We start from the raw sequence: 25,400 nt of genomic DNA on the forward strand, positions 1-25,400 counted from the left end.
ATCTGTGTCACACATTCACATAGAACCCTGAAAAAGAAAAACGGTCTGAGACACGAGAAGAAGGTGTTAAAGACAGAGGGTGTGAAGGAGGTGAAGAAGGAGGTGAGGAGGGAGGATCGATAGCAGAGTGAGAAAAAGAAACAGGAAGGGGTGTGTGTATGTGTGTGTGTGTGTGTGTGTGTGTGTGTGTCTGTGACAGCAGCTCACTCTAACTCACACAATCAGAGAGACAGAGACACTGAGCGTCTTTTATCAGCAGCTCACATCGATGAGTCCATTCGTTTGGATGCCTGCAGATGAAAATGCCTCAGTGTGAGTGTGTGTGTCTGTGAGTGTGTGTGTCTGTGTGAGTGTGTGTGACATGCCTGAGGAGGAGGACTGGTGACACTGGACTAACATGGACCTTCATCACAGCAGAGCAGCTCTGGATATCTCCACCAGGAATCCTCAGGACGACTTTGAGATCCTGCTGCGAGTCGGAGGAGGAACCTACGGAGAAGTGTTCAAGGTGAGTCACCGACTGATCAGAGATCAGTGATCAGGGATCAGAGATCAGTGATCAGGGATCATAGATCATAGGGTGGGTTCAGATCTCACACTGATCTTCATTCACCTGAACATTTAAAGAATATTTGAAAGAGAATTAAGGTTTTTATTTTATTCTTGTGAATCAGAATCATAAACACTTTTTTTAAACCTCGAGGGAAATTAAGTTTCGCTCGAGTTGCTCGAGCCAAAAATAGAAATAAATAAGACCCAGACAATTAGAATAAAAATAAATACAACATATAGGTAGGAGAATGAAATAAGTTGAGGTTGTAAGAAAGTTTGTGCTTTATAAAACAACGTTTAAAAAGACTTTGATTCATCATTGGTTCCTTTTTAAGGACTCAGTCAGTGCAGGTCCCAGCTCTGATGGAGGAAGTGGGTTTAGCACAAAGTGAAAGTGTTCAGCTCAACAACTGAAAACCTTCTGAGAACGTTTCTCCGTCTCAGCTCCGTCTCCGTCTCACATCGAGTTCCCTTCAGATGGGATCTCACTTGACCCTTGACCTCGTCCCTGTCACCTAAATGTGATTCTCTCTGTTCCCTCTGTTTCAGATTGTAGAATGAGTGAAAGCTTTCTGTGTCTTTAGTCCAGATGTTGACTGAGAACTCATCAGCAGGTCCCTGATCAGTGAGGTTCAATCTGTGACTCTGTGGCCTCGACTTCAATGAACTTCTGACCTCGTGAAGATTCAGGACAGTAAATCCTTCATCATGTTTTTACTTTGAACAGAAAAGAAAAGTTCAGGTCATTCGTCATTTCCACTCATATGTTTGACATGTGTAAGCCTCACAGCAGGAAGGTTCTGGGTTCAGATCCCAGGTCAGCCGGGGTCTTTCTGTAAGATGGTTGGTTCTCTCTGGGTCTGCCTCGCTTATCTCTGGGTGTCCGTCCTCCTCCCGCTGCTTGTTGAGCTTCTATAAGTGTGTATGTGAGACCAAATGATTGTTTGTCTCAACCCGACCACTGGACAGGGTTAAGGACAGAGGTAGGGACAGGGCTAGGGACAGAGTTAGGGACAGAGGTAGGGACAGGGCTAGGGACAGGGCTAGGGACAGAGTTAGGGACAGAGTTAGGGACAAGGTTGGGTCAGTGGAGCTATTTAGATTGAAACAGGCTGCACCACATTTCACACACTTTCACAGACCAGCTTCCTAAATGTGTCAAACCTCCCAATGTTAAAGAAAATCTAGAAAAAGATCCTCAATCTGACTTTTGTCCACATCAGCACAGGAGTTAAAAATGTCCTTTCTGGACCCAAGTCCCGTCCGTCAAACAAGGAACTCTGATTTGTGGTTTCTGATGAGCAACCAACAAGGGACGGGGTGAAAACATAACCTCCATGGAAAGGCTCATAAGTTCTGATCCTAGCTTTGGTCTCGAGTTCGGATCCTTTGGTTCTTTGCCGCCCGGCCTCGGAGATTTTCCGGACATTTTGATGACTCAGCAGAAAGTCAGCTCTCTGCTCAGGATCAGTAATTAGCTTTTCTGCAGAGTGAACGAGTTTCCTCTCAACAGGTCAGCAGCTTTCACAGGGAAATAATATATACCCCCTTTCTTCATATCGATCCACGTGTTCAAACCGACAGACACACACAGACACACACACACACACACACACACACACACACACACACACACACACACACACACACACACACACACACACACACACAAAAACAAAGTGTCCTGGACGAAGCCAAGGTGTCGAGTGATTCTGAGCAAATGTCCAGCTGCAGTGGACGTCTTCCTTTAGAGAACCACTCAGCCAAATAAGGAAATGAAATATGATTTAATATCAAGCTAAAGAAATAACCTGACATACGCCAGGAGACACAGAAACCTCTCATGTTCACGTGGGACATGTCTTTCTGCTCGGCTCTGAAGCTGGTATGTGACCAAACAGCCTTTCCAGCAGCAGAGACTCTTTTCTCTCTCAGAAGCAGCTCCTGGTTTGACTCGTTGGACGACATCAGGCTGCGACAAAAGCTTCAGGTCAAAGTATTTGCTGTTCCAGGATCAGGTTGAGTTCAGCTGAGTTCACTTTGTTCATTGGAGCAGAACAGGTTTAAAGAGCCGGGCGGCGACAGGAGAACACAGAACGAGAGTAGTGTCATCACAAGAGGAAATATGTCTTTATATGAATAAACCTTAATATGAATAAACCTTCATCTTTAAATGTTAAATACAACGTGGTGATGTCCACCATCGATTTCTCTTTCAGTCGTTAGTTGATGATGTTTTATTAAAAATTCAGAGAATCACTGAAGTTAATTCAATCTGCAAAAATGAAGCTAAAATATCTAGTTGATATAGTATATGACCAGATGGTGATTTCAAAGTTATAGTCGTAATTATGATAAGACTTTATTTCTATGGATTTTTATTTATCTAAACAAGTGTTTTTACAAAATATAAGGAAATAAAAGATCAAAGTAGAAAACAAGACAAAAACAACATTTTAAATAAGAATTTAAAAGACTTAGAAAATATATTTTAAACAATTATTTAAAAACAGGTGAAGCTGCTTCGGCCTCTCAGACGTTTCATGTTGTGAAGAATCAGAGCGGCTGTCGATCTAAAAACTTAAAAAAGGTTTAGTTCAAACAGGACGAGTCTAAAAGTTGGATTTTATGTTTTCATTCCGGTTTGTTTGTTTGTTTGTTTGTTGGTTTGTTGTTTTGTTGGTTTGGCAGCAACCCGACTGATTTCAACGAAGCTCGATGGAAGGATGAGGAATGAGTCGGGAAAGAACCCAGAGAAACAGGGTTTAGGATTTTCTTTATTTTTTTCTAGTTTTTTTTTTGTAACATTTCCAGAAATTTTCCAGAGAATAATTCCTGGATCTTGATGAACTGTTTAAAACTTGGTTTCACTCTGAGACTCTTGAGCCCTGACGCAGGTTCTGAACTCTGTGAGGGACGTTTCTAGATTTCTGTTGTTTCCTCTCACCTACATGTGTTTCCTCACCTTCCCCCCCCCCCACAGACGTCATGTGTCACCGTCTCGTCCTCTGTAAGAAGTGAACATCCCCTAAACGTCCACATGAGTCAGGCTGACGTAGAACTGATGCTCTGCACTCTTGTCTTCATTGTGGTGTTCATTAGCAGGTCACTTCCTGTGTGTCAGGGTCAAAACAACTTTTTAACAACTTCTTTCTAAAGTTCAAACAAACTCCCTATGTTCTCTGACTCTGCGTTTCTCTGACTCTGCGTTTCGCTCCGTCAGGATTTCACCTCCCGGCTGCACATTTCAATAAACACAAACATCTGCCTTCGTGGATTCTGCAGATGATTGTCGCCTCAGAGCTGTGATCACATGAGGAGATAAAACAATCTGCTGTGGCCTGTCAAGCTGCAGTTGTGTGTCTTTCTGCTGAACGTTGTGCGACTCTCGCTTGTAGGCTGCACCTGGCATGTGTGCAACCTCAGGCCCAAAATGAAGAAGTGAGAAAAAGCGAGTGCGGACGACAAACATAGAGAATCTGCCAGTTTGTGAGTGTGTTTGTTAAAAGTGCTCGAATTCTGTGTGGTGAAAAAGGAAGAGAGACTATTTGTGATTCTGAAAAAACGAATTGTCGGCAAACACCTCTGTGTGTGTGTGTGTGTGTGTGTGTGTGTGTGTGTATGTGTGTGTATGTTTTTGTGTGTGTGTGTGTGTGTGTGTGTGTGTGTGTGTGTGTGTGTGTGTGTGTGTGTGTTGTGTGTATGTTTGTGTGTGTGTGTGTGTGTGTGTGTGTGTGTGTGTGTGCGGTCAGCGCTCAGTTAAAGGAATTCTTTATCATTTGAAACTAGATTGAACACAAAGTTGAACATGAAATTGTTGCCGTCGTAGTGCACTGCCGATTCTGCTGGGACGTCCATCTTGTTTGTGTGTGTGTGTGTGTGTGTGTGTGTGTTGTTGTTCCAGAGGTCAGTGAAAGGAAAGACCCCCCCGTCCTGTATAGGAAAACACTCAATTCAAGATGGAAAAGTTGTGAAAGGGCAGCAGCTTGAAGTTGAACTTTACCTCTCAGTGACCTCACATACACATAGACACACACACACAAACAAACACACACACACAGATGGAGTTTCCATTGTCATCGTACTTGCCTCTCGACCACTAACTGTGGGTCTCGACTGTGCCGGTCGAGTTTCCGACCCTCCTGTTCAAGTTGTGGGCTCACGTCTCAGCGTAGGACAGGTGCACGGAGGACATGTCCTCTGCTGTCTCACAACAACTGTGACTCAACTTCCCCAGAATCGGTCTCAGCAGACGTCCGCCTGCTGGGGAGTCCGGTGCAGTGTCTGTGTTGTCCTGTGTTTTGGACTCATGGACGCTCCGAAGCTGTGGAGCCACATCGGACAGTTTAACAACTCACAGTGATTTCTCTGATATTAACTTTTATGTCATTTTAAGCATTAGAACAATAAACAGACGTGTTCCTCCCAGAGAGGTCAGTGTCTCGCCCTGATAACTGAGTCCCTGTTTCCTGGAGGACACGTCACTGTTTGTGAGCAGACATCGATTCACCTCCGTCCTTCAGGGGACGTGGAGGACAAGTCTCCACAGCTCAGATCAGATCGGTCTGATAGTACAAGGCTCTGGTGAAACCTGTAAATATAAATGTTATGAGTGTCCCCTGCTGCGACCGCACTGACTTTCCACTGAGATGTCTCATGTTGAGCAGCACAACAACAGCAACATGCACATGTCAACTGTGACGGGTCACATTCCCTCAGGGTTCAGTCATCTGTCTTCACAAAGGGTATTTTCATTGAGGTGAAATGCATTTCTCCGAATCTTCAGAGATTCTTCTTGTAAAATACTTTATTTTAGAAATAATAAATAGACAAATACAGATAGATATCAGGACATCTCTCAGTTAGATTCTGTTCAGGCTTCATCCATTATCTTCATTCTCTTTTGAATAATAATTTACTGTGTGAACTGGATGAATGAGGACACTCATCTTCTTCTAATACGTTAAAATACATTTGGACTCTGCAGCTTATATATAATTGACTTGTCTCTCAGCTCGACACAGTAACATCCTGTTAAAAGAGACTTCATCACAGCTGCTCTCGGCTCCGTGTTGAAGAACATCTGGAGAATACAGATGTGGAGCAGCTCCAGAATATTTCATCAAACTGGAACCAACAACTAGATTCTTGTTTATTTGATCTCTTCCTGGTTTCTGTCTCTAAATAATGTGAAAAAGCAAAGAGAAGTGGCACCACTCTGCTATCACACTTTAAAGGTCAGCGTGTGTGTGTGTGTGTGTGTGTGTGTGCGTGTGTGCATACGTGCATGTGTGTTTGTGACTATAGTGTACGCCTCAGCTCATTCACATGTGTATTTGTGTCTTTAGTGTCACGTTGCTGCGGAGAACGGTTTCACTCCACTTCACTGCAAAGCAAACATGCAAATGATTCACAAAAAGAAACACAACTGACAGATACAAGCTACACAATGTGACTCTCTGCAGCTTCAGTGTTAACTGAACTGTTTGTGTTTGTGTGTCTGCAGGCACGGAACAAGCAGAATGGAGAGCTGGCTGCTATCAAGGTCATCAAGATGGAGCCAGGTGAACGTTTGATCTGAAGTTTGTCTTCACTTCATCAGGAAATATCATAACTTGTGTTGATCTTTGAATTGAAATCTTTGAACTAAACTACCTTTTTTAATTTGGTCTTTGCTACTTTACTGCAATGTGAGATACAATGAATTTTAAGAAGGGCCCCTGGATGAATGTGATTCACGTGTCCAACCTTTAACATCATCTGGTGAAATCCACAGAGATCATTCTCACATTTACACCTTCATGCAGTTTAAAGACTCCACAGACACGAGGAGAACATGAAACCTCCACGTGGCCTCAGACCCTCAACACGTCTCTGACAGGAGACAAAGTAAAACCAACCTGGACTTTGAACTTGAAGTTTTCTGTTCTCGTCCCTCAGAGACACTTTTATAACCTCATACAAAACAAAATGAAGGTGAAGCAAAATGCAACGTGGCATCGATGAAACAATCTGAATAACCTGGAACCTCTCACAAGCATCTTAATGGACACACACACATTCATGCAGTTATTGGTTCATAATGTCTCTACCTGTGTTGATGATGATCCTAACGTTGTTGCTTCTCTCTGTCTTGGTCCCCAGAGGATGACTTCTCCATCATCCAGCAGGAGATCGTCATCGTGAAAAGCTGCAAACATTCCAACATCGTGGCGTATTACGGCAGCTACATACGGTAAACATGCCTGTTACCGGGGTCACGCTCGCTGTGGTATGGATCATGTTTCCAACACACGCTTCCTCTTGTGTTTCAGAGCCAATACACTGTGGATCTGCATGGAGTTCTGTGGAGGAGGCTCCCTGCAGGACATCTACCACGGTGAGGGAGTGATGAACCACGAGGACACTGCCTGCAGGAGCTTAGAGTTTTTATCTGTTTGGTTCAAGAGACAATTTCAGGCTCAAATCCAACACTTTCCTCTTTTCCTTCTTCAAACATATAAAAAAAACTCAGTTATTAACTTTTCTCGTCACGGATCTGAAATGCAAATTGATATTGAAACCATCCTGTAACACAGACAATATAATTGTAATGAACCTGAATCAGATTTTCTACAGCCATGTGTCGGCTGTGAATCCTGATTCTCCACTGAATTTTATAAATATATATTATTACAAATTCATCTTTCCCCACAGTGACTGGTCCTCTGTCTGAACCTCAGATCGCCTACATCTGCAGGGAGATGCTCCAGGTAATTAACTTTCAATTATTCATTTAAGTTTTATTATTAATCATTTAAAAAAGCACCTCAGTGTCTACAAGGATATATAAATATACATATATATATGTGTGTGTGTGTGTGTGTGTGTGTGTGTGTGTGTGTGTGTGTGTGTGTGTGTTTCTGTCCAGGGCCTGGATTACCTGCACGCACAAAAGAAAATCCACAGAGATATCAAGGTGAGTTGGTCAGATGATGATTTTACTTTTATTTGAACCCAAATTTATGAACAAGAAGATAAAGATAATAAAGACAAACCATCATATGAATCAGGTCTGGACTTTAATCAGTCTTTGTTTCCTCACTTCCACTTTAATGAGCTCACTCGTTCGGCGCTTGAAAAACTGAACTTTTCTGTCTCTAATAAACAGTAAAATAAACTTTCAGATTGCTGTTGGAAAAATTGGATTTTGACTTTTATACGTGAAAAACCATAAAATAATTGTAAAGATATTTTATCTCCTTAAAATGTCAAAATCTAAATTAGTATTTTACAAACGAGTTGAAAGATAATTCACTGACACTCGCTGAAGGTAATGAGAACATGATTGAAGCTGCTCAGCTCAGCAGCAGATGATTTGAGTAAAGCTCCATCACAGGAGGCAGATGGGGGAGACTCTTGCTTCTGTCTGATGGAGGTTAAAGGTCAGAGAGTGGGTTGAGTCTCAGAGTGACAACATGTGTCTGTGGTGTGACGTGTCTCTCGTTCTCTTTTCTTCCAGGGTGCCAACATCCTCCTCAACAACCAGGGCGAGGTCAAGCTGGGTGGGTGGATGTTTGCACAGTTTGTCTCTGCTGCTGTCTGTTGTCTCTGTGGTTGAGATGAGTCACGACTCACTTCTCTCATCGCTGCTTTTCAAACCCGACACATTCGTACGTGATGAGCGGCTGAAAGCTCCTCGTCCTCTGAGGGTTTCACACCCGGCAGCATCCCCCTGCTTTACTTTAATTACTTTAACACTGAAGAGAACTGAAGAACCCGCTTGACATATTTTAATTGACGTTTTTTCACGGTACACAAGTTTCAGTATCAAATCATCAAATCAAATTAGTTTTTCACCCTCAACAAAGTAACACTACAACAAAAACCTCTATCACCAAGAGTAGAAAGACATAGAAACCTCAGAGGGTCCCGTGTGAGGACTCATGTCCCGGGACGGACACAAGAGCAGCAGGTGCTCAGTGTAGTTTCACTTTAGATTTTTAGATTATTATTTGTAGACGCACTGAAGATACACACAAACATTTCTTGACAAAAGAACCAGTGTTGGTTATTGGGATATTCAATATAAATACATTTGTTTCCTGTGTTGCACAGCGGACTTTGGGATATCAGCTCAGATCACAGCTACTCTGGCTCGGAGGATGTCCTTCATTGGGACGCCGTACTGGTAAGAGAGCACTTTGTCTCCTGTGGCCACCTGAAGCTTCACGTTCTGCAGACTGCTGGGAGTGCTTTTATATCCTGGTCAGAGCCACTCTGTCTGACTCCAGATCTGCTGCTTGGTTTTCTGATCTTGATATCTGTCCCCCCCCCCCCCCCCCCCCCGTCCTCAGGATGGCTCCGGAGGTGGCAGCGGTGGAGATAAAGGGCGGCTACAATGAGCTGTGTGACATCTGGTCTGTGGGCATCACGGCTGTGGAGCTGGCAGAGCTGCAGCCGCCGATGTTTGACGTCCACCCGCTGCGGTAAACACCCACTGAGGAACACAAGCATGAGACCCCCCCCCCCCCCCCCCCCGCTCTGCTGAGACTCGTGCTCACAGACACATCGTCTTCTTAGAGTCCTCTAGTGGAGGACAGTGTCCACTGATCTGAACATGTTGGTTGATTTGAAGTAGAAATATTCTCTTCCCATCAAGAGACGTTTGAATCTCTGACACGATCACACTCAACAAAAACACACGTCAGATCTTCTGGAAGCTTCTGGAAACGGTGACACGGGAAAACACACGTCCAATGAGTGTGTTTGTAGACACACACACACACACGCACACACGCACACACAAACAAACACACACACAAACACATGTAAAAGTACGGTATTTAAACAGTACTTAATTCCTACCCATGCTAAATGTTCTTGTTATTTCCACCACCCACACGTTACACATGTTCCTCATGTAACTGAATGACACACAAAGCACACAAAGTTCAGGTCAAGCCCACAAACTGAACCGTGTGTAGGAACATGTGTGTAGACTGTGCAGGTCCCTGTCGATACATAAAAGAACCTGTTTGTGCCGACTGTGTTTTTCCTGTAGCGTCCTGTTCCTCATGTCTAAGAGCGGCTACCAGCCCCCGAAGCTGAAGGACAAGTCCAAATGGTAAATACAGAAACCTCATTATTAATATGATATTTATGATATTTGATCATTATATCATGTGAGCAGCTTGGTCCTCTGCTGCGATCAGACATTTCTTAGTGTATGTTTACACATGAAATATTTAAATCTGAAAAAGAGAGTGAATAAAGAACAAATCAACAAGTTCCTCCAAGAATAAGTAATAATGTATGTGTTATTAATTAATTTGCTGTCTGCAGGTCGTCCATGTTCTATAACTTTGTGAAGGCCATGTTAGTTCGAAACCCGAAGAAACGACCCGGCGCCTCCAAGATGCTCCAAGTGGGTGCTGCTCACAAACACTTTACAATAATCAATAATCAAATCTATCAACTGATCAGTGGAGACTTGACAGATTGTGAATGTGTGAGAAAACACAAAGTGATTCTCTCTCTCCTCTCTGTGTTTTTCCTCCTCTCCTCCCCTCCTCCTCTCCTCCTCTCCTCCTCTCCTTCCCTCCTCCTCTCCTCCTCTCCTCCTCTTCTCCCCTCCTCCTCTCCTCCCCTCCTCCTCTCCTTCTCTCCTCCTCTCCTCCTCTCTGCAGAATGTATTTCTGACCCAGCAGGGTCTGAGGCAGGAACTGACCCTGGATCTGCTGGAGAAGTTCCATCACCCTGAGAAGCTGAAGAGCTGCCTGGTGACAGATGACGAGGAGATGGAGGTCTTAACCACATCAGTCCATAAATCAGAACACACAAGCCTACGGAGGGAAAGGATTGGAGAACAGGTTTGTGATGTGGGTCCAGGTTCTAACTGACCCTGTGTCTGTGGCTGTTGATTCAAGGTGGCTGCTCCCGGGTCTCTGAGGAGGATCCAGTCTATCAACAAGCACAACAAGGCCGAGAGAACCAACTCCGACATGAGCTGTAAGAAAACACACTCCTCACACGTTCCTTCAGCTTCTCTAACACATCTGTACGAATCCTTTTCTGTTCTCGTTTGCTTCTGTCTTGTTGTTCACTGGTTATTAGATGCTAGTTAAAAACATAATGCTAATTCTCCTTCTCTTATGTGAGTTTCTCTGTCATTGGACAGTGGCTGAAATGTTCATGTGAAAGGTGTGTGAGTGTTTAATTGTTTAACTTGTGGTTTTTCAGCGGAACAGATTTACACTCAGAGGACTCTGAGGAAAGACTCACCAAACGTAACGGTAACAGAACGTGACAAATTATAAATAAATATTATATGTAGATAGTTGTACTCCACTGATTATTTCTCTTTTCTGACTGTAACAACTATTGATTTATTGGATTTCTTTTTTACAGTTACGACCTTGTGTGGGATCAACTGGCAGTAACAAGAGTCCAGTGAGGTAAGGATCACAGACCAGCCTCATGCAACACTTAAATGATAAAGTTGAATATTAACCAGCGTCTTCTCCTTCAGGGACGAGGACACAGAGTCAGACGATGACTACGATGATGTGGACGTGTAAGAGAACCTCTCACAGTGTCACCACATCCATGTTTCACACAACAACAAAGCTTAAGGATGATCATTTCCTCAGTTATTCTCTCTATGTGCTTTGTGTAAACCTTCTAAGTGTCTTTTGTGCTCCTCAGTCCGACAATACAGGCCACCAGGTACGTCTGGAGACACACAAACTCACGTCTGTGCTACTTTCTATTTATTTTATTTGACCGAACCAACTTTCTCTGTCCACAGCAACACATCTGATATAACTCCACCTCCACTTCCTCCGAAGGTAAATATTGAGTGAACAGGGGAGAGAGAGTAATATATATAAATGTGTGTTCATCACAGTGACAGAACAGTAAACAAAGCCTTGTGTAACTGTTTTACTTTACTTTCATTTTTGGTAAATAACAGTTAATACACATTTCACTTTTTTTTTTTAATTACTTTATTACATCTTTCAGAGCTTGTACCACATTTAATTGCTTCTACATTAGTTTATTATTAGATACTAGTTATAATTTTATAATGACTATTAATTATTACCGTTGGATAAGAACATGAGGCAGTTCCTGATATGTTTAATATGAATTACGACATTCGACATGTTTCCGTGTCCGCAGCCCAAAGCACGGACGAGCTCAGAGGAAAGCATAACGGGGGAAGATGACCGGCTGAGGAAACCCTGCTCCCTGTACGCCCCCCCGCTCCTCAGGACCTCCAGTGGGACGCACGTCCGTCCCACCCCCCAGCCACGCTCCTCTCGACACTCGGGTGAGACACAGCTTCTGCCATCGCCCTCAAGAAACATGAGACTTAATGAGATTAAAGTAAATGTATGACATCACATTTTTCTTATTGTACGTGTGTTTGTGTGTGTGTGTGTCCAGACCCTGAGTCCCTATCTGTCCAGTTTAATGACCCCCCACTAGACCTCCCTCCTGAGCTCCCTCCTAAAGGACTACGGCGACGACAACTGTTATCAAAGGTAGAACAGAGGAGAACACCTGGATAGAATAGATTTACTGTATTGTGTCCTTTTTACACCACTTTGTCTGAGAGTGTCTGTTCACAGCCGACTGTTGTGTTATGAAGAATGAGATGTAACTTAAATTCAGATGTAGACATTAGAGGAAAGTGAGTCACATCCATTTGTTTGTGTGTTTGCTGATCTCAGGACCGTGCAGAGTGTGGGAGCCCGGTCATGAAGAAACCTCCTGTGAGTGTCAAAAGTTCATAAACCCTCAGCAGCTGATTTTTATCTCTGCAAATATTAAACCTCAGATAATGTTTTGACTTGTTCGGTATTATTATTACGTTTATATTTTATTTTTATTTGACATGGTCTTTATCATGGAGACAATAATGTTTTCTGTGTTTATCTGTAGCAGATCAACTAAGTTAAATAAAAACATAAAGATAAACACAGTTTTTCTGGTATGACACTTCACTTTGTAGCTTGATGTTGCATCACAACTAGAAACGACTGTAGATAAGACAGAATAAATAATTGAACCCCCTCCCTCTCTTCTCAGGTCTACTTCAAAAAGATCTTCCACGGCTGCCCTCTTAAAATAAACTGCTCCACAACCTGGGAAAACCCGGCCACCAAAGGTTTGTGTCATCGAACAAACGATTGTCTTCCTCTGAACATGTTGAATGTGTGTGACCGTCCTGTGTCTCTGCTCTGCACCTCAGACCAGCATCTGATCCTGGGGGCAGAGGAAGGGATCTACACCCTGAACCTCAACAGCTCAGAGACCACGATGGAGCTGGTACGATCTTTATCTCCACTACAGAGACATTTTTTAATATTTGGTTTGTAAACCACAGGATCTGGTTTATATGTTAATGTCATTTTTGAATGTGATGGAAATCCTCGAGCAAAATATTGAGTCTGACAAATTAAAATACACGAGTCACACCTGATCAGAAGAGACCCATAAACGATGTCTTCTCTCCTCTTCCAGTTGTATCCAGGGAAGTGTACCTGGGTCTACACCATTAACCACGTCCTCATGTCTGTCTCAGGTAAATAAAAGCTGTTACTTACAAACTGGACTGTCTCTTAGTCGTGTGCCTCCATCACCCGGAGGTTCCCTGAGAGAAGAGCAGCTGTTTAGATGTATCACCGGAGCTTACAGAACATGTTCAGGACGTTTTAATGAGCATGGGAAAGTATTTCCCACAGCTGTTATTTCTAATAAAGAAAAAAATTAGGAAGAAAAACATTCTCTCATTTATTTTGACTTTATTCTGAACGTTCCTTGTTTCTACACATAAACATCCTAACAACTAATGAAAAGAGGAAGTTTGCATTTTGAGAATAAAAAGGAAGAATTAATGAATTACTTTAGCTAAGAGATAGATATTGAAATTAAGTTCTCGACATTTTGACTTTATTTAGATAGTTAAAGTGGAAAAAAAAACTCTCTCTGATTTAGTTTCGGCTTTATTCATTCTTTATTCAACATTTCCTCATTATTCTCAAAATGGACAAAATAAAACCTTCCTCTTCTCTCTTGTTTCTCATATCTGTCCCTCAGATGAGTTGCTTCAAAGTTAATTCTGTGTTTACAGGGAAGTCGCTGCAGCTTCACTCCCATTCGCTGAAGGAGTTGTTCGAACAGGCTCGGAAAGACCAGAGGATGGTGGCCCTGCCGACACACAGACTGCTCCCTAAGTAAGGCAGGACTCACCCCTGATGTTTGATTTGTCCAAAGTTTGCCTTTATGAAACTGAATGATGTGTTTTAACTTCAGGAAATACGCCGTGACGTGTAAAATACCTGATACAAAAGGCTGCAGGACGTGTTCAGTTGGTGAGAACAAACAACATCGATCTCTGCAGCAGAGTTCAGTTGTACTCAGGATATTTAATGTGGTAAAAGTGTTTGTTGTAAACTGCATGAAAAAGCTTCCTGCAGACACAGTGCTGGAGAGATAAGCAGTGGAAGTTGTGTTTGTGTGTGTAACAGGCAGCCTGCAGAGAGGCTGTGTGTTCCTGTGCTGTGCTCTGGAGTCCAGTGTGGTGCTGCTGCAGTGGTACGAGCCCATGCACAAGTTCATGCTCATTAAGGTACAAATATTCACGTCTGCGTTGTTTCAAAAAAGCTTCAGGATGAGAGAAATGAATTGAGGTCAATCTGTGACATCATGTTAGTGACGAGCGGCTGTTTGAGCCTGAAAAGAAGATTCTTCCTGCACATTGGGTCAAAAAAGGTGTTTTCATTAATAAATGTCTCAAAATCCGAACATTTCTCTTTCTTTAAAGTTTTCTCCTTCATTTGTAAAGTTAAATGAGCAGAATGACGAACTAGGGAAGGAACAAACACTAAAACATTTATGGAGAAGATGTCTGTTATGATGCTGAGTGTTTATCTTTGCTTTATTGGACGTTCACACTGACAGCAGCTTATAAAGTGGCTGCTGCCAGTGACAGCCTTTTGTGGTCATCATTAAATGTGTGAGTTAGTTTTAGACCTTTGACCAGAGAACAGACTCACTGTTGTTCTCAGCTGTGGCTTAAAGGTTTGAGGTTTGAAGTTCAAGTCTCTTTAACCCGCACACTTAACCCAGCTCCTTTATTAGCTGCTCTCTACGAAATCAAAAACACACACAGTTAAAGAAACAATTAAAAGCAGATTGAACTCAACTTTCATTTTCCATTCTTGCAGCATTTCGACTTCCCCCTTCCCAACCCTCTGCGGGTGTTTGAGATGGTGGTGGCGCCCCAGCAGGATTACCCACTGATCTGCATCGGTGTGTCCCGGGGGTCCAGCCCCAACCTGCCAGTCAATGTAGAATACATGAACCTCAACTCCAACACGTCCTGGTTCACCAGCTCCGGCCTGGGTACGTCCATTCTGAAGTTCTATTTCCATGAAAGAGTTTATGTCAAAGTCAACTTTATTCATATAGCACATTTAAAACAACTTGACCAAAGTGCTTTACCAAGCAGCTGAGTTTCTGCATTTTATGTCTCACACTGTTGCTTTTGTCGACGTTGACAATGATGTTGCTGTGTGTTTGTTGTGTGTTTGTTGTGTGTGTGTGTGTGGGTGTTTACAGAGAAACCTTGCCCAGACATTGTGCAGGTAAACCAGCTGGACAGTAACTCACTGCTCGTCCTCCTAGAAAGTAAGTTGTTGATATGTTTATATGTTAGAGACGTTCAGTTCTGTCTGTAACTGTTCTCATTGGATCTATAACAGTATATGTTCATGTTGCGTTCACTTACATATGTCCACACTGACTTATTCTGGTGATGTCCCACATCTCTCCTCCACAGAGTCAGTGTATATAGTTGATCTGAGGGGGGAGCTGAAGGCCAGCAGGCCCCAGACCCACGAGACCACCTTCTCTCGTGATGTGGAGTCTGCAGGTGAGAACGTCCGCTGACAAACCAGAGTGATTAATTTTGATTTCAGCTCAGTGCTGACTCTGGTCTGTCCGGTTAGTGTATTTCGAGGACACGCTGTTGGCGGTGTGGCGTCACGGCTGGATGAGGAGAGGACAAGGTTCCACTGAGGTGCTGGAGGAAACCACCGACCAGAAGAAGATCTACAGATTGGTGCAGTCGGACAGGTACTGAACGTCTGAGGCGTTAATGTGAGGCGGCGTAACTTTCTGCAGGTTTTCTTTGTCGGTTCAAACCATAGACTGAAAATAAACATGGACAACAAGATGGCCCCTAAAGTGAAGCCAACGTGTCTAGAGTGCCCTCTTGTGGCTGGCTGCAGTACAGGTCATAAACACTGTCCATAATCAAAAGAGTCCAACAAAGAACAATAACTCTTTATCTCAGAGTTAGAGCCTAGAGTCATGACAAGATGGTTCTGAGTCTTATCACACTGATGTATGTCAAGGTTTTATTTTGATATTTGATGCTCTATCAAGCTCAGACATATGATTAGTCGAGCGTGTGCATCGCTGGGACCATCCCTCAGACTCTTCCTCCAGAAGACATCATGGTTTTCAAGATGGCAGCGTATATATGAACTGTTTTACATGGAGGCAGGTTTTGAGGTGATGATGAGTCAGAGTCTCATCCCAGTTAGAACAGTTTATCCTTATTTATAACAAGAGACATGAACGAGTCTCATAAATCTCATCTCAAATTCCAAACCTCATCATGACACAAGAGGAACCGTCTAATGTTCTTTTTGACAGATAAGTTCATGTGATCCTGACCCTTTAATAACTATTCCACAGGGTTAAACCCATGTTTTCATTGAGTTTAGGCAGGTTTAGACTCCAGTGGTTCTGTGCTTGACCTCCTCTGACCTTCTCCCTGCAGAATGGTCATTTTGGAGACACGTAGGACGGACGACCAGTCAGGGCTGTCCAACCTGTCCATCCTGGAGAACGCAGAGAGCTACGTTCTACTGGCCTGACTCGCATGACTGGAAAATTTGGAATCTCCCAATTCCACTTGGATACTACCACCCTGGACTCAGTCAGGACAGTGAGGCACCAACGTTATGGTCTGTGATCATCTGACATCGCGGACAGGACAAAGATTTTATTTTCTAGATGACTGGACAGCCTCTGTCTCTCAGTCTACGCTCACTCCCACGTGGTGTGTGAGCTGCAGAAGGACTAAAGAAGATGCTGCCTCAGTTTGGTTGAGTATGAGGCGGCGTCTTAAAGAATAAAGGACTGGAGCTGGAGCTTGTTTTGTGAACTGGGTTTGTTCGTCAGTGTTGGATCAGACACACACACTTCCTACTGCCGTTAAACAGTAATAAAGTTAATTAACACAAGATGAGGTGAGCTGTAATGATCTTGGAGGGGGCGTGAGGGGAAATCATCTACATACATAACATCTGAGTTCACTGCAGCAGGGAAAGGTTTTCACTTTGTTCTTCACTGTTTTGTAAAGAAACCAGCAGTGAAGACTAATGGTAAATAAATGGTTTGTATTTATATATATTTATGAACATTCATAAAGTGCCTCTATGGGCAGCACCTTTTCTATGAGGGGTAATTCATGGTTCAGTGTCTTACCCAAGCACACTGTGGCATGCAGATGGAGAAACTGGGATCCAACCCCCGACCTTCTGGTTAGAGGACAACCGCTCTCCCCCCTCAGCCACGGCCACTTTACTTTACCACAGGTTGTACCTGGAAGCAGGACATGATAAGTTCATCCAGTTCAGCCTGAAGACAAATCGAGGGACATGACAACAGGTTTGAATTCATCACTAGAACATATTTGAATCTACTTTCATCTTCAACCCTCAAATCACACATTTGAATATGTTCATAAACCTTCTGCAGTTGAAATGGAGTTTTCAAGTTTTTATTGAGATCTTCAACATTGTATAGAACAAACCCACAAACCAACTGTGTGGTCCTTCAGTTCATCCACTCTTATCTGTCTTATTGTCACTAACTGGTGTTCCCATCATTAATAACTTCATCAACTACTACTATTCTTTTATTATAAAACCAGTCTGAGAGTTTAAACAGGATGGTTTGAGTCTGGTTCTGGTTTAAGGTTTATTCAAGTCAATGGGAGAGTTGCTCATTGTGGGAAATGTTGGGTTCGACCTGTTAAGTTAAGTTCCTTTCACATGATGTTTGATATGAATTAAATGATATTCTCTTTATAATGCAAACCACCCAGATGTGAGTATCACAGCTTTACTGTTCAAGTGGTGATTTTAACAGCTGGTTCATATCAGAGCTGCATTTTGAAGGTGGGACAGTAAAGTTTGTGTATCAGCTGTTTGAGGAACAGTTTCTCCGGGAGGTGAGTTGATGAGGTTCCGGATCATCAGTGTCAGGCTCCAGGTTCCAGGTTCCAGGCTCCAGGTTCCAGGCTCCAGGCTCCAGGTTCCAGGCTCCAGGCTCCAGGTTCCAGGCTCCAGGCTCCGACCAGCATCAGCATCATCAGCATCAGCGTCACACGTTCTTCACGCACAGTGGATGCTCGGAGCCAGAGACCCGGTGGAGGATGATGCTCACACCGGCTCAGAAGGGCTTCCTCTCCGGGATCATTTAGCAGGCAGCAGCGGTGCGGTCGCCGGTTCTGGTGTAAGATGCACGGGGTCGAACCGGGTGTGCTGGTCGGCCTAGCTCAGCTCGGCTCGCCTCGCTTCTTTCTATTCTAGTATTTCTTTATTGCATCGATATTATTTCCAGGTCAAAACCTCGGTTTCCTGTGCGGCTTGTCTGCACTAAAGATGGCCGGAGATGGCGGCGCTCTGAAGGATCTGAATGAGATTAAATCCCAGTTCCGGACCCGGGAGGGTTTCTACAAACTGCTCACCCTCTCGGACTCGCAGCAGCGGGGCGGGCTGCCGCGGGGTCCGGCCGCTGGAGGCACGCTGGGCCCAGGGCCTGGACCCGGTCCGTTACCGGGCGGAGGGGTCGGGCTGCTGCAGGGGCCCGGGGCTGCCGCCGCCGCCTCCTCTTCCTCCAACGCCGCAGCCAACTCCTCTCCGGCGGGCTTCCTGCCGCCGGTCCGGGTCTCCATGGTGAAGCTGCAGCCCGAGGACCCGGGCGAGGAGTCGGAGAGAGTTTGCTTCAACATCGGCCGGGAGCTGTACTTCTACACCTACACCAACATCAAGAAGGTGAGCCCGCTGCCCACCGCCTCTCGGCCGGGATGACAGCTCGGATGCTCGGGCTTTAGCTTAGCATGTTAGCCTGCACCGCTAGTGTGATGCTGGTGGTTCTGGTTAAACTGTAGATGTGTGTTCGGGTGGTGGTTAGTGGAGCTGGGGGGGGGGGGGCGGGCTGGTGCAGGCGGATGCTGTGTGCGAGAGGAGGCTGGAGCAGGTTCACTGTGTCCGGGCGAGGGGAGCAGGGAGCGGCCTCTGACAGCTGGAGCCTCTGGAAACCAAACCTGTCAAATACAAGCTGCTGTGAGTCCTCATGTATACAGTCACTGTATGAGGAAGAGAGAGGGGGGTTCTACTGCGAGTTATCTGTTCTTACTGGGTTCCATTAACCCAACACAACCAAACCCGACAGTACAAATGATCATGATACCAGTGAAGCACATCTCTTCAATCAAGCTGCACCAAATCAGCCTCACTCGTAGATATCAATCCTTTCATCAAGATCCGTTCTTTATTTCCTGTGAAATCAGTCAAAGTGTGGAGAAAACCCTCTTTAAAGAAAGATGCATGGCTGTTCCCCTGACACATGTCACACCCCCCATCCCTGCTGTAATCCCTCCAGTCGTTTGAGTGTTATTCTGCAAAGACGGATGAAAACAAAGTGCAACACCACAACACTACAATCCTGCTCTGCTGCAATTACTGGAATAGATTTACTGTGATGACATGTGCACCCTGACCTCCTGAAGGAGCAGTTTCACCCTCACAGTGCAGGAGGTGATTGTCTGATGAAGACCTCCCCTCAGGGACACTGGATATTGACAGAGGGAAGGGGGGGTTGCACTGAATGTGATTTAGTCCCCAGCCGCAGCAGATGGTTTACAAGAGACAAGATGCTGTTGAATTTAAAACACAAAACCCCTTTAGTATCTCTAGAAGGGTGACATCTTGAATCAGATGTGTTTCTGGACTGCACCATGTGGAAGGAGGTGCAGTCTGTATTGCTCCTGTAGTTCCTCCTCATTAAGAAACACCGGATGCTCTTTAAAACCTGAAACTGCCCCTCTGGCTCCTCATAGAGGGGTGAACCCATTGAGGAGGATCGGGAGGGCAAACGTAAAAAGCTGCTCCTCCTCTAACATGACATGGATCAATAAGGGAACTACTGTAACTTAATAAAATGATCCTGCCTGGACCACAAATGCACTTTATGTCTTCGGGCTTCCTTATGAATGCAGGTAGGTTTAGATGATGCAGGACTCAGTGACTCACAAGGTTTCTGCAAGTGACACTATAGACGTATAACAGAGAGAAGATGAATATAAGAATCAATATGATGCAGAGCCCTTAGTCACTAAGTGGATCTTTACTCTGCAGCTCTTTGTGCATCGGAGGCTTCGGGTCCTACATCTGGTGTTTATTGGTCTCTAAATGAGTTTCTTCCCTGATCTTTCACTGATGATGTTTTGCTCGTGCATCATGTTGCTCTTCATCCACTGTGCCTGCAGGCTGTAGACCTCAGTAAGCCAATAGACAAGAGGATCTACAAGGGGACCCAGCCAACGTGTCACGACTTCAACCAGTACTCGGCCACAGCAGAGAGTGTGGCTCTCATCGTGGGGTTCTCAGCCGGACAAGTCCAGTATCTGGACCCCATTAAGAAGGAAACCAGTAAACTCTTCAATGAGGAGGTATTATCACATTTGTTTTTCTGCTCATTTCAGTTTCCTCTGTGTTTCAGCTCTTTGTGTTGTTGCCTTTAAAGCCTGATAGAAAACAATCCAGCAGAGTCTTCAGTGTTTTCCCTCATGTGCTTTTTCGTTTCCACATTCTTTAACTGCGTCTCCTGAAACAGATTATTTTCGTTTAATGGGATTCTCTTTAATGGGATTCCCAATAAAATCTAGGAGATTGGAGACTGTGTGTGTGTGTGTGTGTGTGTGTGTGTGTGTGTTTGTGTGTGTGTGTGTGTGTTTGTGTGCACTACTGCATGCAGACTTTGTGTCAGCGTGTCTGTGAATCTCTTCACCTCCCTGGGATTTCTTTCTCCCTTGTTTCTCGATCTCTTCGGACTCGTCACTTCCCATGCTTCCCTTTTTCACGTGTTTATCTCAGTGGTTTATATTTAGTTTTCTAGATTATGCATTTCAATGAAGTGATTTTATCTAGAATCGATGTAAATGCATGCTGCATCCTCAAATCAAGGATTTATTTTTATTTTACTCTCTCTTGCATTCTTTTTTCATCCATTCCTCCTCTGATTTAAAAGCTTCTTTTTTGTATCTCCTCTCCTTTTCACTTCCTGGTCCTTTACCTCCCTTCCACCCTGTCTGCCTCCTCCCTGTTTTCCAGAGGTTGATAGACAAATCCAAGGTGACGTGTCTAAAATGGCTTCCCAAGTCAGAGAACCTGTTCCTGGCCTCCCATGCCAGTGGCCACCTCTACCTCTACAACGTGGACCACCCATGCGGCACCACAGCCCCCCAGTACTCTCTGCTGCGGCAGGGAGAAGGCTTCGCCGTCTACGCCTGCAAAACCAAGACGCCGCGCAACCCGCTGTTGCGATGGGCCGTGGGTGAAGGGGGCCTCAATGAGTTTGCCTTCTCCCCGGATGGCGTCCATGTGGCGTGTGTGGGCCAGGACGGCTGCCTGCGCGTCTTCCACTTTGACTCGATGGAGCTGCAGGGGGTGATGAAGAGTTACTTTGGGGGGCTGCTGTGCGTGTCGTGGAGTCCGGATGGGAAGTACCTTGCCACCGGCGGTGAGGACGACCTGGTGACCGTCTGGTCGTTTGCAGAGAGCCGTGTGGTAGCAAGGGGCCACGGCCACAAGTCTTGGGTGAATGTGGTGGCGTTCGACCCCTTCACGACCTCCCTGGAGGATGACGAGCCGATGGAGCTTAGCGGCAGTGAGGAGGACCTCCACCAGGGGGCGCCTAACAACACCATGCACTTTGGCCGGGTCCGAACAAGCAGCACGCTGTCGCGTCTTTCTCGTCACAGCTCTAAAGGTGGAGGCACGCCGTCGGTCACGTACCGGTTTGGCTCAGTGGGGCAGGACACCCAGTTCTGTCTGTGGGACCTGACGGATGACGTGTTGTACCCACGCTTACCGCTGTCCCGCGCGTTCACTAACACTTTCGGACCCTCGCTATCCAACTCTGGCAGCGTGGTGGTCAACAGCACCTCAGGTGGGGGAGGAAGTGGGGGGGTTGAGGGACACCATCACCCACCTAACACCAACACTGGCACAGCCAACCCACCAACACTCCCCTTACCGCTCCCCCGCTCCCTCTCACGCTCCAACTCTCTGCCCCACCCCGCCGTGGCAAACACCTCCAAAGGTCAGGGGGCCTCGGAGGGCAGTGGGGCAGGTGGAGGAGGGGGAGGGACCAGCGCCGGAGGAAACATCACCCCGTTCAGCATCGGCCGCTTTGCCACGCTGTCGCTCCATGAGCGCAAGTCGGACAAGTCAGGGGGCAGCGGGGGGGTGGAGAAGGAGCACAAGCGCTACCACAGCCTGGGCAACATTAGCAAAAGCAACGACAAGATCAACGTGGCGCCGAGAAGCAATCGTCTGGACGCTGCTAAGGTGCTGGGCACCACGCTGTGCCCACGCATGCACGAGGTGCCGCTGCTGGAGCCGCTGGTTTGCAAGAAGATCGCCCACGAGAGGCTGACGGTCCTGGTGTTCATGGACGACTGCATCATCACCGCCTGCCAGGAGGGGCTCATCTGCACCTGGGCCCGGCCGGGGAAGGCGGTACGTCTGCAGTCAAGTCTTTCATTAGAAAGTCATAGTTATTTATTATTTAAAGATTTTAAACAAGCTCAAATGGGACGATGCCAAAAAGTCTCATATTTATAAACTTAAATAGGTGATGAATTTCACTCTTAAACTGGGTCCTTCCACTTCTCTCCTCTGGGGTTTTACTTCTTCCAGGACCTTAAATATCAAATTGTAATTAGCCTACTTATTGTCAGACGTTCTGCTGCCTCCAGCAAAACAATGCAGGTCAGTCATAAAGTTATTTTGAGTCCAGTTTTGCTTCTTCAGACTTCAGAAGGAGATGATATCTCTTCTCCTTTCCGCTGCAACAATGGCTTCTTATCTTCCTGCACTTAAAAGTGAAGTTTGGATTTTCTTGATTGTCCCTCGTCTCTAACGTTCCCTCGTGTTCTGTGTCTTTGTGTCTCCTTCAGAACCTGACAGCACAGAACGGGAACTCTCCGAGCGGCACCGTGGTATAGCCGGAGGAGAAGCTTTGCACTCATCCCTCCCTCCACCTCCTCCCTCCCTCCTTCCTCGTTCTCAGCCTTCTTCTTTTCTATCCTACGCTTCTCTCCATTCCTGCTCCAACATGTCAGACCGTGCCCGACACACGCTGATAACAATAATAACTTCATTTATACAGCAGATTTCAAAGCACAAATCATTTAAAATCATGAATCACATGGGAGTAAAACCAATATCGTTATATCAGCCAGTATATATATCAAAAACAAATTGGCAGTGATTCCTAAGAGTTCATAATCAAAAGTCATGACAAATAAATAAACGATATTATAAGCAACTTTAAGTAAAGAATACACAAATCCAACCAAATATGTAGAGCTTCTAGAAAGAAAATAAACAATTGTAAAATTCTTTAATTATTTCCATATAACACAATTATAAATGCACATCTTTTCTGCTTTGTTAATTCTATAAAATAAAAGATTTCATTGGTCGGGCTCAGTTTCCTGATAACTTCACTCTCACAGTAAACGTGACACTTGTTACAAAGTTAACAGGAACCAGAACAAATACTAATATAGAGCGACAGCTAGTTAGCAGTTAGCTTCGCTCAGTGTTTGTTCATTTACCTTTGGCTGTAGAATGTATTTATTTAAAATTTACGATGCAGAGATTGACTGTCACTCATAGTTTGTGTATCATCAGGCTATTCTCCAATTCTATGTTAGAAAATATAACACTATTGAAAAAAGCTAAAATATATTTAGTTAGTTCAGTTTCATCAGCCGGATTTGAAGGATTTTAATAAACGTCTAAATACCAGAAACATATATTTTGAGGGGATGGAACCTTTGATTTCACAGAGCAGCATTTATTCCTTAACATTTGTAGTAAGAAATCCGGATGTTTTATGAGCAGGAAACACTGATCTGTCCTCAGGGAGAGTTTCCAAACTCACGCCACAGTGGGAAGGAAGTTTTTCCCTCTTCCATCACCTCCCTCCTCCCTGTTGCTCTGAAGAAAGACTGCATCCAACAAACCGACCCTCCTCTCAGTTCGTAACCCTGAAGGAACGAGGAGCGAAGTCTTCTTCTGTTCGTCAGCCTCTGTTCGTCAGCCTCTGTTCTTCAGCCTCTGTTCTTCAGCCTCTGGTCTTCAGCCTCTGGTCTTCAGCCTCTGGTCTTCAGCCTCTGTTCTTCAGCCTCTGGTCTTCAGCCTCTGGTCCTCAGCCTCTGGTCTTCAGCCTCTGGTCTTCAGCCTCTGGTCTTCAGCCTCTGGTCCTCAGCCTCTGGTCTTCAGCCTCTGGTCTTCAGCCTCTGGTCTTCAGCCTCTGGTCCTCAGCCTCTGGTCCTCAGCCCCTGTTCTTCAGCCTCTGGTCTTCAGCCTCTGGTCCTCAGCCTCTGGTCCTCAGCCCCTGTTCTTCAGCCTCTGGTCTTCAGCCTCTGTTCTTCAGCCTCTGGTCTTCAGCCTCTGTTCTTCAGCCTCTGTTCTTCAGCCTCTGGTCTTCAGCCTCTGGTCTTCAGCCTCTGGTCTTCAGCCTCTGGTCCTCAGCCCCTGTTCTTCAGCCCCTGTTCTTCAGCCTCTGGTCTTCAGCCCCTGGTCTTCAGCCTCTGTTCGTCAGCCTCTGGTCTTCAGCCTCTGGTCTTCAGCCTCTGTTCCTCAGCCTCTGGTCTTCAGCCTCTGGTCTTCAGCCCCTGTTCTTCAGCCTCTGGTCTTCAGCCTCTGTTCTTCAGCCTCTGGTCTTCAGCCTCGTCCCATCCCCCCCTTTTCTCCTTAATGCAAAAGCCACGGCCATGTATTTAAGTTATTTATTTTATCACAAGACTGTGTAGTAATTTATACTGTAAATACTGAAAATACTCTATAAATACAAAAAGGACAAACGCATATGGAAATAATGACTTGACAACGAGTAAGTGAAGAAAAAGCCGTGAAGATGAAGAATATTAATATATGAAGATCCTTCTATTGTACATAAAAGCCACAGTTAAAAGTTGAATGTCTGCTGTTTAAGGGAACTTGAAGATGTCAATGTGTTTTTATTTCGTGTGAGAGAGTTTCTCCAGTTCGTCCCTGAAAGTGAGAAGGTTTAAATCCGTGGAAGGAGACGAGAGTATTTGGGTTCAGGATCCTCAGAGCGGTGGCTCGCTCCACGTCTCCGCTCCCCGTCCAAAACATTCTGCTGACAAACATCATGTGGACAAACAGCATCAAGGCTCACGAGCAAACACACACTGTTGCACATTCCGAACATGAAAAGGCTTACACGTACTGTACATGCACCCACACAACAAACTAACACAAACCCACCACTGGTGTAGCATCATATGCAGTTTACTGTGTCTTGGGCTCCATTCCTGTTGCACCTGAATTGCCTCTTGCAAGAATTTGCACATACAATAAATCCACAGTACATCCTGAGTTGTCACTGCTGACGTAGGGTTTTTATTCTCTTGATCGATCTAAGCTCCCACAACCTCCACATGTTGGAACAGAGGATCT

General features: G+C 45.0%; 2 protein-coding genes across 4 annotated transcripts; both read left to right on the plus strand.

Moving 5' to 3' along the window:
• The first annotated feature begins 97 nt into the window (after positions 1–97).
• Positions 98–16,856, plus strand: LOC128439885 (mitogen-activated protein kinase kinase kinase kinase 5). Its single transcript, XM_053422377.1, has 32 exons — positions 98–508; positions 6,059–6,116; positions 6,697–6,787; positions 6,867–6,931; positions 7,249–7,304; positions 7,463–7,510; positions 8,054–8,096; positions 8,650–8,722; positions 8,889–9,020; positions 9,596–9,658; positions 9,877–9,958; positions 10,221–10,337; positions 10,461–10,542; positions 10,774–10,826; positions 10,942–10,988; positions 11,063–11,107; positions 11,239–11,259; positions 11,342–11,381; positions 11,716–11,866; positions 11,983–12,080; positions 12,270–12,311; positions 12,628–12,706; positions 12,791–12,867; positions 13,063–13,123; positions 13,673–13,775; positions 13,855–13,913; positions 14,070–14,170; positions 14,769–14,946; positions 15,163–15,231; positions 15,383–15,475; positions 15,552–15,678; positions 16,391–16,856. Exons 1-32 carry the CDS (start codon positions 398–400, stop codon positions 16,485–16,487), a joined length of 2,562 nt encoding a protein of 853 aa, XP_053278352.1. The 5' UTR covers positions 98–397; the 3' UTR covers positions 16,488–16,856.
• A 1,410-nt stretch (positions 16,857–18,266) lies between these two features.
• On the plus strand, positions 18,267–25,319 carry zmp:0000000529 (WD repeat-containing protein 20). 3 transcript variants are annotated; one of them, XM_053422380.1, is made up of 4 exons: positions 18,267–18,674; positions 20,171–20,353; positions 21,015–22,424; positions 22,865–25,319. In XM_053422380.1, exons 1-4 carry the CDS (start codon positions 18,282–18,284, stop codon positions 22,910–22,912), a joined length of 2,034 nt encoding a protein of 677 aa, XP_053278355.1. In that variant the 5' UTR covers positions 18,267–18,281; the 3' UTR covers positions 22,913–25,319. The 3 variants fall into 3 exon arrangements, with proteins under 3 accessions (XP_053278355.1, XP_053278353.1, XP_053278354.1); XM_053422378.1 differs by having other exon boundaries at positions 18,282–18,405; positions 18,529–18,674; positions 21,015–25,319; XM_053422379.1 differs by lacking the exon at positions 20,171–20,353 and having other exon boundaries at positions 18,282–18,405; positions 18,529–18,700; positions 21,017–25,319.
• Positions 25,320–25,400: the final 81 nt, after the last annotated feature.

This window comes from Pleuronectes platessa, chromosome 5 (genome assembly GCF_947347685.1).
Source record: "Pleuronectes platessa chromosome 5, fPlePla1.1, whole genome shotgun sequence".
Classification (NCBI taxonomy): domain Eukaryota; kingdom Metazoa; phylum Chordata; class Actinopteri; order Pleuronectiformes; family Pleuronectidae; genus Pleuronectes; species Pleuronectes platessa.

Coding starts and splice junctions, on each gene's coding strand:
- zmp:0000000529 (XM_053422380.1), top strand. CDS start 18,282: ATGGCCGGAGATGGCGGCGCTCTGAAGGATCTGAATGAGATTAAATCC. Junction 20,354..21,014: donor GTAAACTCTTCAATGAGGAG/GTATTATCACAT, acceptor CCTGTTTTCCAG/AGGTTGATAGACAAATCCAA. Junction 22,425..22,864: donor GGGCCCGGCCGGGGAAGGCG/GTACGTCTGCAG, acceptor TGTCTCCTTCAG/AACCTGACAGCACAGAACGG.
- LOC128439885 (XM_053422377.1), top strand. CDS start 398: ATGGACCTTCATCACAGCAGAGCAGCTCTGGATATCTCCACCAGGAAT. Junction 10,543..10,773: donor AACCAACTCCGACATGAGCT/GTAAGAAAACAC, acceptor GTGGTTTTTCAG/CGGAACAGATTTACACTCAG. Junction 11,260..11,341: donor CCGACAATACAGGCCACCAG/GTACGTCTGGAG, acceptor CTCTGTCCACAG/CAACACATCTGATATAACTC.